The sequence below is a fragment of the Pipistrellus hanaki genome, assembly GCF_964339955.1.
Source record: "Pipistrellus hanaki genome assembly, chromosome: 7".
Lineage (NCBI taxonomy): Eukaryota > Metazoa > Chordata > Mammalia > Chiroptera > Vespertilionidae > Pipistrellus > Pipistrellus hanaki.
Genome location: NC_140509.1, coordinates 11,155,227 through 11,176,571, shown reverse-complemented (window position 1 = coordinate 11,176,571; position 21,345 = coordinate 11,155,227). Strand labels below are relative to the sequence as shown.

Below are 21,345 nucleotides of genomic sequence, written 5' to 3'. Positions count from 1 at the left end.
GCCAGGTGAACCAACTCAAACAACATCAAAAGCTGATATTCATCAAAAGAAGGTTTTGTTATCAGTTTGGTGGGATTACAAAGGAATTGTCCACTTTGAACTCTTACCACCCAACCGAATGATCAATTCTGATGTCTACATTGAACAACTAACGAAATTAAACAATGCAGTTGAAGAAAAGCGGCCCGAATTGACAAATCGAAAAAGTGTTGTATTCCATCATGACAATGCAAGGCCACACACATCTTTGGTCACTCGGCAAAAATTAATGGAGCTTGGTTGGGATGTTTTGCCACATCCACCATATAGTCCTGACCTTGCACCATCTGATTACTTTTTGTTTCGTTCTTTACAAAACTCCTTGAATGGTAAAAATTTCAATAATGATGATGATGTCAAATCGTACCTGATTCAGTTTTTTGCTAATAAAAACCAGAAGTTTTTTGAATGTGGGATTATGATGCTGCCTGAAAGATGGCAAAAGGTCATTGATCAAAATGGGCAATACATTACAGAATAAAGTTATTTAGTTCCATGAAAAAATTGTTTTTCTTTTAAAAATCCGCAATTACGTAGTTGCCGACCCAATAGCATGCTAATAAGAGAACTATATCCAGTCATCCACAAAATTACTATTAATACTTGCAATGACACCTGTTACTGGTTCACTTGAGTCTTTTGAGGAACATGCCTTTTAACAATGGTGGGAGAAGCACTGTATCCAAGTTCACCTCATCCTTGACTGTGCAGACATACAATTTCTGGTCTTCTTTAGAGCTGACAGGAGAAATACTATAAAGTGTGAATTTCATGATATTGACTGTAGGGAAAGAACACTATGACTGAGGAAAGCACCATGCTCAGTGACTGCAGTTTTAAAGGCACAACAATGCAAGAATTTAGTCAAGAAACTGAAAGGATGAAGATGAATGGGCATATCACGTTTTAAGTGGTTTACCCCACCCATCCTGCCTGCTCTCTACTTTTCTCTTAGAAACTAACATTTTCTGCACCATGTGGTATCTGACATTCTCACTCTTCCTGTTTACCTGCCAATAGCCCTTCTTCTATTATCACAATTCTAAGATGTCTTTCTAGATCTACACATTCTTCCTTTCCTCCTCTCCTACCTTCCTCCTTTCTCCCATTTCCCATGCAACTCCTCAAGTCATACTTCTCTATGTAATGTGCAATTCTCTACGTAACTCTCATGTTTAGAAATCCTCTCTAGTGGACTGTCATGCTTATAGGCCCCATTTTTCCTATTCTCACCTCCTGTGCTGCTAGATTGACTCAAGTTATCTGAGGCAGGTATTTAGTATTTTCACCATAGTTTCATATTATTTGTATAACTCACTTAGCTAGGGAGGCCTAATCTTACCTATAGTGACAGCAGAGAATAGGCATGTACCTTATAAGGGCTGGGAGATGCAGCTGGATAAGGTTAGAACCCTGGGGCGCTCAGCTTACCTGAGAGGGTCTCCCACTTGCTGTTCTCCTCCTCTCCCTTTTTTAGGTCATGAAAGAGTAATATGTCCTTATAGAGAAGGTCCTGACATAGAACCTTACAGTACAGGGGGTTTCCCAAGCACCTGCGAAGAAGGTAGCTGTAGAAAGGTAAGTACAGGATTGCTAACTAAAAATGCCCACTTGAAGAGAGCCACGTATAAGGGTATTTCATAATAGGAATACTTCTTTTGTTGAAATCAGCTCTCAATATACAATAACAGAGGGAAGCAGCAACCCAGAAATGTAAACAAAATTCTGATTGGCTTTGAAAGTTATATCGGCAGTAACTTCTTTTTTTACTATTTTGTTCCTATTGATATTAAAATGAACTAATGTTCCTTTGTTAAATGGCCTGGCAGAAACTGGCCTGACCACGTATAATTGACACATTTAGCAAGCCATCCGAGTCCTATCTGTCCTGTGAAAACCTGGTGGATAGCCCAGGGAAGTAGCCTCTTACTGGCTTACTAGGACTGTCTACCCTCATATCTAGTCTTGGGTCACCATGGTTACTAATGCCATTCCTCCCTTAATGAAGTGCCCAGATAGTCCTAGCCACTCACATCTGCAGCTCTTGGGGGATGCTCACTTCCCCTAGTTCCCAACATGCCATTTTCAATAGTGAGTTTGCTGCTAACTTCGAAATGGGCTTCAGCATAGCCTGAGGGCTCTGCAGGAGATGCTAGGCCCCACCACAGAGGGTGGAGGTAGGCATCAATGTCATCACCATGATGATGGGCACACTGGAGAGTAATGTTCCCAAAAACTCCCAGGAAGCTGCATCCATAAGCTGAGCCTCATCTATGAGAAAAATCAGTGGTGTTTCCCTCACTGCCTGGAAATAACAGCAAAAAGACAATGACAACTGATTAGAAACTAAGTCACCTTCACTTGCAAATCTATCATGAATTTCTCATCAATAATTTAAATAAAATGTCAATACAACCTGGAGTTTTCAAAGTAAAATATAACCTAAGTCTAGGTAGTATTTTACTTTATAAATACAAAATATAGCCTGTATATCTAAATTCTAAAGAAATGTACTGAGTTTCTTTGGACAAAAAAATACTCCAACAAAAAAATAAGCATAAAATATTCTCCAAATGAAACCTAAAGCTTTCAAATATTTCCTTGAGCAAAGGGAATTCATAATTCTTTAAACCAGTCATTTCCAAACCAGGCTGCAAATCAGAATTTCCTGGGAATGCTTGCTAAAACTACCAATTTCCAGGCCCCACTCATGTAGACTTTTAAAAAATGTATTTGGTTTAATCCACATTTCCCAATTAAAGAAGTGCCCACATTCCCCACTGCCACATGTAAGCATTTTAATGTGTTTATCATTTAGCCATTTGTATGTTGTTCTTGTAAATGTGCATAGTTGTTTTGTCAAGAACATTGTTTTTATATAAATGGCACTACAGTACAGACTCACTGTTTCTCTTTATTAAGGACTGTTTTTAAGATCTCTTCCCTTACTTCTAACTTCCACAATATAGTCCACGGTGTTCATCTACTGCTCATGCCAACGTCTCCTTAGCCTCTCCAAACAAACAATGCAATAAACAGACTCATTGAGATATAAATCCAGGAGTGGAATTTCTGGGTCTAGCAGGGGTCCTCAAACTTTTTAAAGTGGGGGCCAGATCACGGTCCCTCAGAGAGCTGGAGGGCCGGACTATATGAACTACTAATTCCTACTGTAACACCTCGGCTGTGCTCACTGCCCAAAAAACCTGGCGGGCCGGATCAGACTCCTCTGCGGGCCGCATGTGGCCCGCGGGCCGTAGTTTGAAGACCCCTGGTCTAGAGAAGGCATGTTCTTAAAATTTGACTTGTTACTTCTAGATTGCTTTCCAGAATGGCTATATCACCATTCTGCTCTTATAGATTCTGTAATTATGAATGGGGGGTGGGGAGGGTCGTCTAAGTATCTGTATTTTTAATAGCTATCCACCTGCATTTACAACCCACTGTTTTAAACCAAACTGTTAAAATTTCATTAAGAAACAGGATAAAAGTAAATAAAGAAAAGAAACAGGATCAGAAAAAAGCAAAGACCTTTGTTGTATTCTGTGCTAAATGATGAATTCAGGGTTAAAAATAGATACAATGAAGATATCAACAAATAGGCAGGCCAAGAAATGCCTAAATCAAGGTGTGAGGTGGCTAGATTAAAATGAGCATAGGCCATCTCCACATATTAGGAGTTAATGGTATGTAGCAAAAGCACCCACCTCCTGTAGCACTTGAAAAAAACACTCTTGAATCTTCTTTTGTCTGGCCAGGTCACCCATGTGTGAAACTTCTAAGGATAAGGGAAACTGAGCAGAAAAATTACTCATCTATTAGCATTCAAAATGGCAATCTAATAAAAATATACAGATTCTCAAAAGGGAATAGAAATTTATTCTATTTTGAGTGAGAATGGGTTTACTTGTACAGTATTGGGCATAGTGTTACAAACATCAGAGGGTACATTGGTAGTTAGAGAGAGAAAGAGAGATCCTTTCCATACCAAACTCTGGCAAACTCTTACAGGGTCATGACTAAGGAATAAATGACAGACTGGACTAGCAATGTCACTTTGGACAGCTCCAGTACCCCACTTATTCCAAGTATACCAGGTTGAATGTGTGCATGAGACTTGTCAGAAACAACTGCAACAGACATCACCTAACATTGTTTCCTGTGCAAGGCCAAGGCACATTAGTCACCATGGACCTGAGGACCAAAGTGGGGCTACTCCTTAACCACTTTGGCAGGGCCATAGCCAGAGCTCTAGACAAGGCCTGTCTTAAGACAGGGCTATGCTGAAGGATTGAACAGATTTTAGTTTTCTCTATTTTCCATTAAATATAATTCCTTACAGGCTGGGTAGATTAGAAAAAATGATGAAGGATGAAAAATGGAATTGTGGACCAGAGTATTCTTAGCCTACTCTCTATTGGGTACCTTGTGCACTCTGGACCACTGGAAGCCTTTGAGATTTAGATGCTGGTTCAGGTGACATCCTTCATGGCCAGGGAAAAGAAAGACAGGCTTAAAGAGCAACACTTGCAAACTCACTAGAGAAGACATGGAGGCAATTGCTGGAAATGCTCAACCAGTCAGGATCATCTTGATGGATTTAGCCCTTTCACATTTACAATGCAACCTCTTATATAACATCTCCTTTAAAATCCATGCAAAAACCCTATAAGTACTGAACTCATTTTCACAGGTGAAAAAACTGAAGCTCAGCGAGGCTAAATGATTTGTGCCAGGACATACAACTAGCAAGTGTCAGAATCAATCTTAGAATTTACTCTCCTTAAAAAGGAGAAAGTCTGGGTTTTGCTGTCAAAAGGGTTTCAAACCTCGCCTCTACCATTGCTAACTATGTGTTCTTAGCCCATATCCAATATAATAAAAGCCTAATATGCTAAGTGTCTGGTTGTCTAGTTGGCCATTCAACCAATCAAAGCATAATATGCTAATGATATGCTAAAATCTCTCAACTGCTTGCTATGATGTGCAGTGACCACCAGGGGGCAGACAGTCAACTGACTGACCAGTTGCTATGACATGCATTGACCACCAGAGGGCAGATGTTCCAACCAGTAGGTTAGCTTGCTGCTGGGGTCTGGCCAATCAGGATTGAGCCAGATGGGCCAGACACACCCTGGAACCCTCCTGCAGTCCCTCCCTGGCTGGCCAACCTCCTGCACCCCTCCCCAGCCCCAAGCATGCACCAGTATGGTCCCTCAGCCTGGCCTATGCCCTCTCGCAATCTGGGAACCCTTGTGGGATGCAAGAGAGCAGGCCAGGCCAAGGGACCCCACTGGTGCATGAATTCATGTACTGGGCCTCTAGTATATATATATATAACATCAGTAATTCAATTCAGAAAGCCACTGCATTCCTTACCTTTACAAAGAAGAGGTCATTAAAAAGGCAGTGAAGTGGTTCCTCCACTTTCCCACAAAACTGTTTATGTAGGCACTCTTGCCGGTAAAAGGCTGGGCATGTATCAATCTCAAAGAAGATGGCCATGAGGGTCTGGATGGCATAGAAGCGTTGCTTGGAATCTGCTTCCTTCAGCTTCAGGGACAACACCCTGGGGAATGTTACTATGGTCACAGGAAGGCCATTGACCCATGGAGACGTTACTCACTCTATCAGCCCAAGGATGCGAAATCAATGACACAAGAGTCTCACCAACAAAAGAAAGGAGCCCCAAGAGAAGCACACGTCAGGCCAGAAAGCAGATGTCTTCACCTGTATTCTTCCTTCTGAGCCAGAAAGTATATTTCAGCCAACAGCTGACTTTTCCCATAGCCCTTTCCACCTTCATACAGAACTGCGTGTCCCTTCTTCTGGTGCAAACATCCCTTCTGTGCCATTTGGAAGGCTTCTAGTTCTTTCTCCCGGTCTGTAGAGAGACAGGGAACACCTAACACTCCTGTGCTTTTTAGTAGACTCAACTTAAATTATTTTGCAAAGTTAAGTCTCAGAATGCCATTTCTTCCCCAGAATTCTTGGCAGAATCCCATTCTTTGGTGAAGCTTCACATATCTTCCCAGAAAATGAACTTTGGCCTCTACAGATGTGTGCTAGGTGTGGTGGTTTGCTCCAGAGTCTAAGTAATGACATTCTGGACAATTAAGTACCACATGGATATGTCGTAGCTTTTTGTAAAAATTTCTATAATAACAATTTTTAATAAAGGTCCATCACTGCTATGTAAAGATAATGAACTATCTAATATATATACAGATAAAAGACATATAGAGATAGAGAATTTACAGTGTAAGTGGCTATCTTCACTGTCTAAAGATGAAGAATTTCCTTCTAAAGTGAGCCACAACAAGCTGGTCAGATCTCAAGCTGAACTCTGACTTACACAGAATCTTACTAAATGTTGGTACTTCTCAGGCAAAGTGATAGGCCTCCCCCTGGAATTTAAACATTCAATATGGAAAAGAAATGGCAAGTCCTCTTCAAAATGAACATAAATGCACTAAGAAGGCTGCTTTCTATTTCTGATACATCTTAGAAGCATTTACTCTTGAAAAATTTTAAATCATAATCACCGTCTATAACTGAAAAATATACAATTTAAGATAGAAAAGAAAACTCACCTAACAAAGGGTGATTTTTATTTCTCATTCTGATCAAATGTCTCTCCCCAAACATGCTAGGACAAAAGACAAAGGGAAATGTGTCTATTAAAAATAGATTGGGATAGATAATATACCTCCAATTAATAGAGGAAAAATCGTCCTCACACATAAATATTTTCAGATAACTCAAGAAATACAGAGTTATGTAAAAAAGAGGGTTTTTTTGTTTGTTTTTTTAATCTGGCAGAAGGGAGAAAGAAGTATTATTGATTGTTCTAGGTTCGGGGAAGTATGAAGTACAGGAAGAAAAAATAACACCTAGATTAATGACATAGTGCTATTTTCTTCCTGTTGGATAACAAGTTCACTGAGGAACTAGCGAAGAGCTCAACATAAAAGCTAAGGATTTCAGGAACAAAGCCCTTCTCTTATGTCTCTTATTTCAGCAGGTCGGTACTAGAAGCATATTTCTTTCCAATGTCATACAATCAAACACTGATTACTCCTATGCCCTGATTCCATAAAAGAGATGGGAATGGACCATTAAATAATGACACTCACATACATCTTCTATGGCCAAGATATTCATATGTCCTCCCAGGATTGGAGATGTTTTTCATCATTTTCTCTGGGAGTTTCTTGAAGTTGTAAGCAGGTAGCATGGATCTTAGATATGTTACCCCATCACAAGACACCAAACCTGGATAAGTAGTTATCATTTTGGCCACAAGGCTCACTTTCGGGCCAATAACTGTGTCAAGGAGACAGAAAAAAGAAAAATGAAGAAAAAAAAAAAAAAAGGATGCAGAATTTTTGGATCACCTCCTCCATCTTTACCCCCTAATTCAGAGAACTAACAGTCCAGTGTCCTATTCTACCTGTATATTCATGTCTTGCTACTGCCCCAACCACGCCACAGAATACTGGCCCATTGTGATACTGATGGAAACAAGTCTGGGGATCAGAAAAGCAATAACACAGTCAGAAGCCTCCAGGTCAGGCACTAGATTGGCCATTACCCAGATCCAGAGACTAGTTTTAGAGCTCAGAATGAAAAAGGCAGAGGCTGCTGTCAGTCTACATCACACGATGGGTACAAAATAATGAATACTAGAGAAATAACCAAAAGGAACAGAATGGCTTCCCCTACTCCAGGAGTTTTAGTTGAGAGTAATTATTAGTAAAATGGCTAAAATACTTTATATCTGTCAGATACTTTATATATGCTTTTTGAAGTTCTTTCAAATTGATTACCTTGTCTGATCCTTAAAGGGATAATTAACAACAAACATATGAAGTATATAAGGCAGATATTGTGCCCCATTTGACCACCACCACCACCACCAACAACTAAAAGTTGATTCACTTTCCCAGAGTTACACTGCAAAAATCAACAGTAGAATTAGAATGAGAACCCAGGCCTTCTGACTCCTAGACCAATATTATTTCCACTATACCACACTGCCTCAGATAAAACCTGAAAGTTAAATAGATCTGATGTCAGAACTGGGTTAATGGATCAAATAATGCTAGAATGTCAGAGTAAAGGAACAACCAAAACATCAGGCTGCTGATGGGAAGCTTCCTGAAGCAAATTAGACTTTGGGATAAACATTTTAAAAAATAAGTAATATTTTTTTCATTCATTCATACATGTATACATTCATCCATTTAATAGGCATTGAGGAGTATGTACAGTACCAAGCATTGGGCTGGATGTTTATACATACAATATGGACCTGTTCAAGAACACCCTTCCCTGGAGAAGTTCAATCTGAGGAGCAGAGTGACAGGAATTGAGGAAGGAGAAAAGACATAATTATAGGTTAACGAGACAAACACTACATATTAGAGATCAATAAAGCAAACAGAAGGAAGCATTAACTGGAGAGTAAAAAAAAGTATTTCATAAAGGACAGGACATATGATTGGATCTTGAGAGTTGAAGTACTGCCAAAATGGGGCAGCAGCATTCTGTCTAGTGGAAAAGGCATAGATTTTGAAGAATCTGGTGTGCTTCTGCAAAACTAACTAGTTCAAGAAGGCTAGAGGGTAATAGCTCAAGAGCAGGAGAAGGTGAAGGGAGAAGTGGTCCTGCCTAGTCCATGGATGGAAAAGTACTAGAAATATGAATTATTTTAAGAAAGGGCGTATATTGTTCTAGGAGAGCAAAGATTCAAAGGTGGCAATGAACAGAGAATAAGTAGATTTACTTGATTGAAGTAAAAATTTCCTGTGAGAAGTAATAAGATATGTGGATGGAGGAAGAGGGTGCACTGAGCATAGTTTTAAGTTAAATATACAAATAAGTAATTTTCAGTTTTCATAGGATATGAATTGTAACAACAATCCTAACATTATGTCTCCTGAGACATTAACATTCTCTTGCAGAATTTACCGGGATGACAGATTTGAAGACTCTTACCTTTCATTCACTGGGCCAACTGCCCAGGGCAAATAAGAGAGACACCCACGACAAGAACCAGGCAGTTGGTTCTGATACCATAACAAGAACAAGACTAAAAACCTTATAATATTTCATCATGTTTCTTTTTAAAAATATACTTTATTGATTCTTTACAGAAAGGAGGAGAGAGGGAGAGAGAGAAACATCGATGAGAGAGAAACATCCGATCAGCTGCCTCTTGCACACCCCCTATCGGGGATGTGCCCACAACCAAGGTACATGCCCTTGAGTGGAATCAAACCTGGGATCTTCCAGTCCACAAGCCGATGCTCTATCCACTGAGCCAAACAGGTTTTGGCTCATCATGCTTCTTTTGTTTAAAATGCCTTTTCCCACTTTCTCCACATACTAAACTTATTTTATTCCCAATCTGGTTCAAACTTCTTTCTATAGTTATGACGTCTCTGGAAATCTCTGGTGAGAATTAACTACTTCTTTCCATAGCACTTCGTTGCAGCTCCTACAGTATTTGATTCCTACAGTTAAATTTCATTGTATTAAAGAGAGTGGTTTACTTAGCTGAGGAGGTAGTGCTTTATTTCATCTTTATGTCCATCGAACCTAGCGCAATGAATGACTCATAGTCATGTTCAACCAATGCTTGTTGAATTAATATAGTTATGCATGCGAGAAACTCAGCTATTAACAAGACAACGACAATTAAACAAATAACACTTTTCTCCCTTTGTTACTTCTTATTTCTATTGTACTTTACAATCCCCCTTGTTCTTCCTGGCAGTCCATGTTCCTTCTTCTTTTAAAAATGTTTTTGCTCTGCAGGTGTGGCTCAGTGGTTGAGCATCAATCTATGAAACAGGAAGTCATGGTTCAATTCCTGGTAAGGGCACATGGTTAGGTTGCAGGCTGGATTCTCAGTAGGGGGTGTGCAGGAGGCAGTAGATCAATGATTCTCTCTCATCACTGATGTTTCTGTATCTCTCTCCCTCTTCCTTTCTCTAGGAAATCAATGAAGGTATGTTAAAAAATGTTCTTCGTTGATAAAGAATATATTCTTTCTTCAATATATAAATATACAGGTCAATGCAAAATTCAAGAGCAGAACAGATCAGCAATAGATGAGATGGCCCAGCACACCCATAGTAGAGATAAGATTTGAAAATAGGCTGTAGAAGTATCTGTAGACACCACCATGCCTAAAAGAGGTGCCAACACATATCTGTAATGGGCTAAGAATCTGAGTATATAAGAAGCAACTGCAGCATCTTTTTTATCTGTAAAATAAGGAATTGGATTAGATAATGTAAATTTCAGTACTAACATTCTATGAGTATGCCTCTACAATTATATCACATTAGTAATATATGCTATCTTTTTTGGATAGTATTTATATTTTATAAGAGGCAGTTGTGGGGTAATGAAAATAACAGAATTTGAGGACAGAAGAATGGGGTTTCGTTACCAGCTCTGCTATATGCTAATAATTTCTCTTCTGTGGTCTTAGTTTCCTCATGTATAAAGACAAAGAAAATATTTCACACTGGTATCATATATTATAGTATTCTATAAAATTTAAAGCATTATATAAATATGTGACATAATTTTATTTATTTACTTATTTTATTGTATGGCAAGCAAACAATATTTGACTCAATGCTAACATTAGATATAACTATTTTTCAAATTCATTCATGTATTTTGAGAACATCAAAATACTTTCCCCATAGTTTTCTGGTGGGAAAAAGATGTCATTTGAAAAATTCCAACCAACCTTGTCATAGTGCAACTAGTGGGAAAATAGAATTTTCTATTAATTAGGACTAGGAGTTTATAGAAGGTGGGAAGGTGGGGTGAATGTAGAGGAGGGTGATCATAACAGTGTGAATTCCAGAAAACTTAATGGGTCTGAGAAAGACCAGGAGGAGAGCATTAACCAGCTGTGGTTCCTTCCCCTCCCTAGTAGTAGACAGACAACCTTTGTTCTGCATTCCCTCCACAAACATATATACTATTTGTATTATATTAATGTACACATTTGCTTGTACCTTTGCAGTGTTCTTCAATCTTGCTATGTGCATTCTGTTCCTTCCCCTCTCCTATCCCACGGGATGGAAACGTATCTTCATTTACTCTGGGTATCTAGGACACTGTTCTATAACTAGTGATTTTTAAAAAAATATATTTTATTTATTTTTTTACAGAGAGGAAAGAAGAGGGATAGAGAGCTAGAAACATCGATGAGAGAGAAACATCAACCAGCTGCCTCCAGCACATCTCCTACCAGGGATGTCCCCGCAACCTATGCACATGCCCTTGACTGGAATCGAACCCGGGACCCTTCAATCCGCAGGCCAATGCTCTATCCACTGAGCCAAACCGGTTTTGGGTATAACTAGTGATTTCTTAATAGATTTTGTTTTCTGACTTCCCTTAGCATGTTCCCTCCCCTTTAGGAAGATTCTGGATGTCCTCAAATCCTGCTACTTGTCACAGCCTCCTACCATGCCCGAAGAGCCCCCTGGGCCCGAGGAGCCCCTCTCTGCCCTGCCTTCCTCCTCACCTGGTCTCGGTAAGACTCTCCCAGCAGAAGTGGAAGATGCTGACAGAGCTTTCCAGGGCATGTGCACACTCATCTGGCTTCTTATCCCCAGGAAGGCCAAATACGCAGAGGAACATGCACCCCTGGGATAAAACAAGAAAGAAAAGAGAGTTTAACTGGGGAAGGAATATGGCTTGCCACAAATGAACCAACTTCCTGAATAAAGCCAGGTCTTTTCTGGTCTTCTGTTAGGAATATAGGATTCTATAAGATTTCTAAAGTGAATGCTCTAGGCCAGTGGTTAGCAAATTCATTAGCCAACAGAGCCAAGTATCAACAGTAAAATGATTAAAATTTCTTTTGATAGCCTAATTTTTTAAACTTAAACTTCTTCTAATACCACTTCTTCAAAATAGACTCGCCCAGGCAGTGATATTTTGTGGAAGAGCCACACTCAAGGGGTCAAAGAACTGCATATGGCTCGCAAGCCGCAGTTTTCCGACCACTGCTCTAGTGCATACTTTGAGCTAAATCTATGTGCTCCCATTTTCTTCTCATATAATGTCAAGTATTGAAACAACTCTTTCAAGCCCCTTAATTATCTAAGAAAGATCTGATTACATTTACTCTACTAGTAGAGTCAGAAGATTCTTTATGCTTTCACAAGGATTTTTCAACAAGAACTGAATAAAAAAGGATATAGAGAGTAACCCTTGATTTCTCTGACAATTAATTAGAACATTCCATTCCTTGACTATTATTAGTTGAAGTTTTAATGTAAAATAGCTTGTTGCAAAATCAGTAGTAGCAGGGAATATGACTTATGCCTGTGTTATGTGAGAGGCAAAATAGTCATATAAGACTATTTTTCACTCATCTCTAATGCTTATGGCTCAGGTTCCCTTGTACTTACTTTTTCAAAATTAATGATCTGGCTCAGCTGGCCACCCCCTTTCTCTATAACTGTGGAGATGTATAATGCAGCCTCCTGGATAAGATGACACAAATGCAACATCCATCCTGTCTTGTGAAATTCTAAGCTGACCAAAACCATAGTCACGGTACGAAATTCAGATATATACTCGGTAGGCTGGCCTTCATCAATCTACAAAGACAGTGCGTTACCCTGACTGTATTGTCAACTGCCAGTATCATGTTTAGGAATTTTAATTCTACATTCTGTGGGGAGGAGGACAAAATAAGTTAAGGGTATCAGACCAAATCTTAAAAGAAAATTCAGGTTTGAGAGATATATAAGACATATAAACCAGTACACTTGGAATGAAAACAGTTTGACTTTAAACCTAATTCACTGCTGAAACTTGTTAAGCTTTTATATTTTTTAAGATTAAGTTTGATATTTCCACTTCCATTAGTCATTACATATATTTATATATACACACTTAGCCAACACATATTAATTAACCAAGTATATACTTACTCTATACCCTGCTATGCAGTATATTAGTTTCTTGAGGGACAAACTGAAAAATAAATATGGCTTTTACTTTCTAAGATTGAGAAATCTAATTAAAATTATAAGATAGGTCATCACAGTACTTGGTGCAGGAGACCAACTGAATCAGTGCAAATAGCACATCACATATAAATGTACAGTTGTCTACACAGACACATGCACAATCTACATGATGACTCAAGAACTAGAAAATAACCTTCTTCAAAAGGTTTTTCATTATGTGCTTCCGCAGAGTTTGCTCAAGTGCAGAGTCTGGATCCAACTCCAGGGCAGTTCTTAGAGTATCTGAGAAAAGGAAAACAAATGAAATGTCTCCAGCCATGTTGGAAATTAATATTTAAGATTTTGGGGCTTGGGTAGATAGAACAAAGTAACTTACTAGCACTTGTCCGGTAACGTGGCAGATAACTTGAGGCACTTGTCAAAATGCTCATCAAAATCAAATGGGTCAGTGATCCGCATATCTCTTAACTATGGAAAGAAAACTGCTCAATTCTGTGCCCACCCATCAACTGAATTACCTTTGGTTCCTTAGCATAGAGGCTGAGGATGCCACCTCCTTTGTTTATTATTTATCCTTTTAACCTTAATGTTCTGCCTCATCTATCTTTCTGGGGAAGTATCCCCAACCTCCCTCCAAAATAGAGTTGCAATGGTGGTTGTTTTGGTTAGGCAATATGTGACCATCACCAGAGCACTGCCTGCCATGTGCAGTAGAAAGGCCTCTGCAGAATCATCCTCCTACCTTCACAGCTTCATCCTCCTTCATGATTTCCACTTCAAGCATGTACTGCTCACAGAGTGTCCAGCAATTCCAGGACAAGACAATCTCATTTGCCTGAGCCAAACGCTGAGCTACCTGGACATCATCTACATTCTGCCCAATCACCAAGAGGTACTGTCGTTGCTCGTCTCCAACAATAACCTGGGAAATCTGTCCGGCAGACAGACCTATCCAGAAAAAGGAAGATAAGTGGTGAATAGCCAAACTCAATTGAATATACAAAGGAGGGGTCTGGAATCCTCACACTGCTCTCTGCATCATATCTATCTTGTTATTGCCCTTAGTTGCAGAAATATTAGGTGAGCTTAATTTGAATAATAATACCTTGCCTCAGATTTCTTTCTGTCTCAAACACAAATAGAGATAGACACTCAAACAAGTCAGAGGTGTATGGGGGTGGAGGGAGTAGAAACAAGAAATCCCAGGTTTCTAATTGCTCTTCTAATGGACAACTAGGGCCTGCTGGCAGAGACCTAATGGTTACGCTCAGACACTGCTATCACAGTGACCATACCATCCCTCCTCACATGTAACCAGGGCTGATGAATAATCAGTATTTTAACAGACATGGGCTAAGTCATCTAATCCAACTAAAAACAAGGGGAAAATGGCAGAGACATGTGCTTTTGGCCAAGATAGAAAACATGTAGTGAATTTACCATAACGTTTAGAACTAATAAATTGGAAAAAATACACAATATAATTTTCAAGATACTGGGATATCAGGTAATGGAAAACCATGATGCCTGAGAAACGGGAAAACAAGATGAACCCGCTGATACCCCAACTACTGTCAAGTTTCCAGGACACATCGCAGGGAGTGGAAAGCCAGGTGCAGCCCAGAAGACTCCCTGAGTTGGAGACAAAGCTAGGAGTCTGAGTAGGAGTCTGAGTAGGGCCAGGTGGCTAACGGTAATAGGGCATTGTGACGACTGATGAAGAACTCCAGCAATCTGTAAGGGTCCCTCAAGCTTGTAGCTGAGTACTAGTAAGTGCATCAATGTGAAGAAACCACCTGAGGCCTGAGAAAGAATCACCTGAAAAGATTAGAAGGAACAATCCCCTGTCACACAGGGCTGGGAATAGTTCCACTGGCCAGAGTGTCTGACGTAGTAACTCCCTGGACATTAAAGGGGCTTGATTCAGGAATGGGGCAAAACTAGCCCTAGAATAAACACAATTCTGGTCCCATCCAACAAAGTTTAAAAGTGAAATCTGAAAGGATCAAGCGACCCACATCTCAGAATGAAGTTCAAGAATATCATGGAAAGATTTTATAGATCTAGCACTCAACAAGGTATAATTCGCAATGGCCAGCACACACTAAAAGTTACCAGACATGCAACTTTTTGGATAATATGATCCACAGTGAGAAAAAAACAAAAACAAACAATCAATCAAACATAACCCAGAACAACATAAATGAAAATTAGTAGACAAGAATATAAAAAGAGCTATAACTACTTATCTATTCCATATATTCAAGAACCTAGAGAATAGGTTGAACAAATAGAGACATGGAAGAAAAAAAAAGGACCTAAATCAAACTTCCAAGGATAAAAACTACAAGGTTTGAGATAAAAAGTATACAAGGCAGGAATAAAGGTAATTGCAAAAAGATTTGTAAATCTGAATAAACAGCAATAGAAGCTACCCAAAATGAAAGACAGGGGAAAAAAACAACAACTGAACACAGCACTAGTGGGCTGTGGGGCAATTTCAAGCAGTGGATAGCTGTTGTAATTGGACAGAAGAAGAGGAAAATAGAAAAAAATTGAATAAATAAAGGCAGAACATTTTCTAAATTTGATAATTAAAATCCTAGAGATCAAAGAACCTCAATGAACCATAAGCACAAGGAAAAAGAAAAACAAAACACTAAAAAATACCAAGGCACATCATAAGATGACCTAAAACCAGTAATAAAGAAAAAATCTTAAAAGCTGCCAGAAAAGCCTGACTGGTCGTGGCTCATGGTTGAGAATCGACCTAGGAGCCAGGAGGTCACAGTTAGACTCCCAGTCAAGGTACATGCCCAGGGTTGTGGGCTCGATACCTGGTAAGGGGCTTGCAGGAGGCAGCCGATCCATCATTCTCTCTCATCATTGTTGTTTCTCTCATCCTCTCTCTCCTCCCCCCCTTTCCCTTCCTTATGAAATTAAACAAACAAACAAACAAACAAAAAAGCCAGAAGAAAAAATAAAAAGACACATTATATACAAAGAAATAATGATGAAGGCAGATTCTTGTTGGAAATATCACAAGCTAGAAGATAGAGCAACAGCTCTAATGTAAGAGAGAAAAAAATCCCTATCAACCTAAAAATTTATACCATTGAAAATACCTTTAAAAAAAGATTTAAACAAAGAGTTTTCCAGACATATGAACACTGGAAACACATCTCCAGAAAATTTATACTATGATAAATGTTTAAGTTCTTCAAACAGACAATGATAAAAACGTGAAAAAATTGGAACCTTCATTCACTGCTAGAGGGAAAGTAAAATAGTGCGATCACTTTGAGAAAAAGATTAGCAATTTCCATTTTATTTATTGATTGACTTGAGAGAAAGAGAGAGAGAGAGAGAGAGAGAGAGAAAGAGAGAGAGAGAGAGAGAGAGAAAGAGAGAGAGATAAGTTTGTTGTTTCACTTATTATTCATTCACTGTTTGATTCTTATTGTGCCCTGACCTGGGATTGAACCCACAACCTTGGCATGTCTGGAAGACGCTCTAACCAACTCAGCTACCCAGTTAGGACAAGATTAGCAATTTCTTAAAAGGGTAAACATACATCTACCATATGACCCAGGCCTTCTACTCAAGAGAAATGAATATATATGTCCATACAAATACTTGTACACAGATGTTCATAACAGCTTTATTTGTAACAGCCAAAAATTGAGCACTCAATTATCCATCAAAAATGAGTAGATAGCGGCTGTATGAAGCACACTCATACCTTTTCCCATCCCCGTCCATCCTCAAGGATCTCTCTTCCCTGCTGGAGCGTGCCTGAACCTCTTCCTCTTTCATCTCTCTCTTCCTTAATCTCCAAGGGCTCTTTTGCTATAACTTGTTTCCTGAGCCCATTTCTTCTATAGCTCACTTCTACCTCTGTGACTTTCTAAATAAACTTTCTCTTATAATTTGAGTCTTGGCTCTGAATTATTCTTAGCCGTAAGTTAAAAAAACTGAATGGAGAAACATGTTGTAGTAAATCCATACAAAATATTACTTGTTCTCATATATATTTTGGAGATATTGCTATATCAGAACATATTTTTTTAAGTTGCAGAGAATCTCATTGAGTAGACATATTTAGTGCTTAATCAGTCTCCTATAGATGGATTGTTTTCAAGCTTTTATTATAAACCATATTGCAATCAATAATCTTATACATATGACATTTCATATATCCTCAGGTATTCCTATAGAATTAGGATTCAGAAGTTGAATTGCTGGGATAAAGAATAAATACATTTGCCTGGCTGGTGTTGGTTGAGTGTTATCCCATGCACCAAGAGATTGCTGGTTCCATTCCCAGTCAGGGAACATGCCAGGGTTGAGGGCTCAATCCCCAGTAGGGGGCATGCAGGAGGCAGCTGATCAATGTTTCTCTCTCATTGATGTATCTCTCTCTTCCTCTTTCTCTAAAATAAATAAAAAATATATTTAAAAAAGAATAAATGCATTTGTAATCTTGATAGAGATTACTGAATCATCTTCCATAGAAGTTGTATCATTGTTGATTCCTACCAGTACTATATAAGGCTTACTCTTCACAGCCTCAATAGAATGTTTAGCATCTGAATTTTTGTGTATCTATAGATGAGCAATGATCTCAATTGGTATTTTTCTTATTATGAAGTTGACCATCTTATGTATTTCTTTGTTTATGTACTATTTATTCATGTCCATTTTCCCCTTAGAATGCTAGTTTTTTTTATTTCTATGTGTGTGTGTTTTTCTCTGTGTTCTATGTAAAAAATAATTCATCCTTTGTCTACATGATATACGTTGCAAATATTTTTACCCAATTTGTCATTTATCTTTTGAAATTTTAATTTTTATTTATTTATTTTTATTTTTTGCTGTGGTTGCCATTTTCCAATTGGATATCTTTTAGTAGCTATTACCTATCTTTAGCTGCAGGTCCTGGCCTTCTCTGGTATGGTAGACCCCAAATTTCTCCTGTATCTCCAGACTGCATTTTGCCACCAGGGTAATGGTGTCACTCAGTTGATTCTGTTCCACTGTCCAGAGTGCCAGGAGGACATTCCCTACAGAGATAAAAGATAGGCTGACAGAGGTCAAATATCTGGACTGACTTTGACCAGGACAAAGACCCCAATAATGCAGAAGGTATCATACAACGTGTCAGGCGAGGTTTCTTGGCTCTATGTATTATGTTTGCTTAAAATATTGCTTTAGATCTTCAAACTGACTGAGCATATAAACAAACATGACTAGGTAGAAGCTGAAACGTTACTAAGGTTTAAAGATAGATTAAGGTCCTTTAATGATAGTTTTGGTAATCTTCCATCGGTTTATCAAAAGAAGGTGAGGGGTATTTCATAAAATGTAGGTTCATATTCAAATATAACGTTATGGTTGGTTTAAGTTTAAATAAAAAGATGGTTCAACTCTGTGGCATAAAGACGTTAGTGATTAAGAGTTCACAGAAAGGAGACTTTTTACTCCTCTCTATCTTATATTTAGTTTTTGCTACTAATGACCAAGTTTCTCATTAGTTTACTCATGAATACTCTACAGGCACTTGTTTTTCTGTCATTCACTAAGTTAAATGTAAAGCAATGTGAGCTTAATATGGGCAAGGCTTTCCCATTAGACTGGGAGACTGCCAGAGATTGTGTCTTTCTCATCTTGTTTCTCCAGGCCCAGCATATATTAAATAACCAAACAATACTGAATAAACAAATACACCAAATTTTATCTAAACATACACTGAGTGGCCAGATTATCTCTGAACGCATAATAATCTGGCCACTCAGTGTATGTCCTATATAATAAAATGTTAATATGCAAATTGTCCCCTCTTCCTAGAGTTCAACCAGCAGGCAGGCCGGCCAACTGTCCATGTCCTCTCCCTCTGGCCAGGTTGGCCAGACCCCACCCATGCATGAATTCATGCACTGGACTTCATATATATATACATACACACACACACACACACACACACACACACACACACACACACTGAGTGGCCAGATTATTATGCATTTAGAGATCATAATAATCTGGCCACTCAGTGTAGTCTTCCTCCCTCAGTCCTTAAAATATTCAGAAAAACTGAAAAATACCTGTGATATTTAGGATATCTCCTCCAAAACAGAGTACATCTAAAATTGAGTAAGAGAGAGAGGGAAATAAGTCAAAACCAGAGCTATACCAGATCATAGAAGAATCATATGTGATAAAAAGAAAGACCTACTGAGTTTTTCTTTATATCTTTCCAGGTCTTTATGTTTAAGGTTTGGGTTCCTTCTTCCTCCCTTTTAGCTTCCCTTCAAAGCTACCTTTACTTATATCACCTTCTCCAAAATGTCAGAAATACTTCTGTTCTCTTCAAAGCTACCCTTTATTTGTCCTCTGGATCCTAGCCTAGCTTACCCTCTCAAGAACTTCACTCCCTCCCTTATCTTCTATTGCATCGTTCCCATAAATATTTTAAAACACAAAACAAAACACAACATAGTTAACCTATTTTTGACTTTACCTTCTTCTCTAGCTATTAGGGCCATTTTGTGCTACATTCCCAATAAAAATATTCTCAAGAGTTGACTAGTACCATTTTCTCCTCATATCCTATTCATTCCATTTTTTTCCCCTCTACTATTCTCTTCTCAGCTTACTCCAATCTGACTTCCACTTCTGTCACTTCACTAAAATTATCAAGATAATCAACAGCATTCATCTTGCTAAATTCAGTATTTTCTGACCTCACTGTATTAGACACTTTTCATTTTCAACTAAGCTAGCAACCACCTTTTTTTTCTAGAGACACTATTCCCATTTGGTTACATAAATAGCACAATATCATACACCTCACTGTCTTGTAGTTCTTTCTCCCTAATCATAATCCTCCCCTGGAGTTCCTCAAGCCTCAGTTTTAGGCTCTTTCTCTTTATTTATATTCTCCCTACCAACTCATGCATTGATTTCTCTATTTGAATGACTTATTGACATTCCAAGCTCACTATATTCAAAACAGAATCCTGATTTTCTTTCTCAAAGCTCAGACTTTCGCGTTTTGGTAAATGATGCCACCATCAATTCAGTTATGAAAGCTGAAAACTCGGGAGTCCTTTCCTCACTACTTCCCAGTATTATGAAAAAATAATCAGCCCGGCTGGTGTGGCTCAGTGGTTGAGCATCGACCTACGAACCAGGAGGTCACAGTTTGATTCCCAGTCAGGCCACATTCCTGGGTTGTGGGCTCAGTCCTCAGTATGAGACGTGCAGGAGGCAGCTAAATAATGATTCCCTCTCAAAATTGATGTTTCGATATCTCTATCCCTTTCCCTACCTCTCTGAAATCAATAGAAATGTATTAAAAAAAGAAAAAGAAAAAAATAATCAGCTAATCCTGTCTGTTGAACCTAAAAAATATATAGGGTGACCCCACCCCCCCCCCAAAAAAAAAAAAGTATTCACATTTTAACAGTTGGTAGCTTAATTTTTAAAATGAAATGTATTTTAATTTTAATAAATACCATCTTTATTATTCAAAGTATGTGTATACATTTTTTTTTTGGGGGGGATGCTATATATAAAATCAATCCATTGCCATACGATTCCACTGCTATATCTTGAGAACAATGTTTTCAACCTTGATTGCACAATGGAATTACCTGTAAAATTTTTAAAATTTCAACTCCCCAAATGGTTACTGTGTTGCCAAGGTTGAGAACCACTACCCTAGACCAAATGTCCATCATCTTTCACAGCTGTTCCAATGATCTCTTCCAGCTTCCATTTTTACTACCTATCCTTCAGCTCCCTCTAGCCCAATCTCCCTGAGGCAGCTAACATGAGCTTTAAAAAAAATGTAAATCAGATCACACTCCCTTGCTAGAACGTTTCCACAGTTTCCTTTTACACTAACATGTATAATCCAAACTCCTTACTATGGCCTATACAGCTTGATGACCTCCAACCTCATGTCAAGCCACTTTTCTTTCACTAGGTATGCTCTAGCCCAGGGCAGGGGAACATTTTTCTGCCAAGGTCCATTTGGATATTTATAACATCATTTGTGGACCGTACAGAATTATCAATTTCAAAATTAGCCTGCTTTAATTCACCCCTAATGCCTTAGCCAGGCCCGATCAAATGATTTCGTGGGCATTATATGACCTATAGGGCAGATGTTCCCCACCCTGGCCTTACTTCCCAGAATATGCCAAGTTTTCTCCCATCTCAGAAACTTTGTACTTGGCATTCTTCTGTCTGAAATGCTTCATACTTAGCTCCTCACAAGGTG

General features: G+C 38.7%; 1 protein-coding gene across 1 annotated transcript in view; it reads right to left on the bottom strand.

The window, feature by feature from the left end:
- Nucleotides 1-21,345, bottom strand: part of LOC311625777 (adenylate cyclase type 10-like) — a gene marked incomplete at its 5' end in the record, with an annotated part of 40,341 nt that overhangs the window by 16,884 nt on the left and 2,112 nt on the right. Inside the window, 20 exon segments of the mRNA XM_084890367.1 lie at nucleotides 692-820; nucleotides 1,471-1,607; nucleotides 2,073-2,191; nucleotides 2,195-2,344; nucleotides 3,747-3,833; nucleotides 5,419-5,608; nucleotides 5,770-5,923; nucleotides 6,633-6,688; nucleotides 7,176-7,365; nucleotides 7,493-7,549; nucleotides 7,552-7,568; nucleotides 11,600-11,721; nucleotides 12,492-12,683; nucleotides 13,252-13,340; nucleotides 13,435-13,465; nucleotides 13,467-13,526; nucleotides 13,801-14,008; nucleotides 14,010-14,070; nucleotides 17,978-18,121; nucleotides 19,163-19,201. Of these exon segments, the coding sequence (XP_084746493.1) occupies nucleotides 692-820; nucleotides 1,471-1,607; nucleotides 2,073-2,191; nucleotides 2,195-2,344; nucleotides 3,747-3,833; nucleotides 5,419-5,608; nucleotides 5,770-5,923; nucleotides 6,633-6,688; nucleotides 7,176-7,365; nucleotides 7,493-7,549; nucleotides 7,552-7,568; nucleotides 11,600-11,721; nucleotides 12,492-12,683; nucleotides 13,252-13,340; nucleotides 13,435-13,465; nucleotides 13,467-13,526; nucleotides 13,801-14,008; nucleotides 14,010-14,070; nucleotides 17,978-18,121; nucleotides 19,163-19,201 (2,232 nt within the window).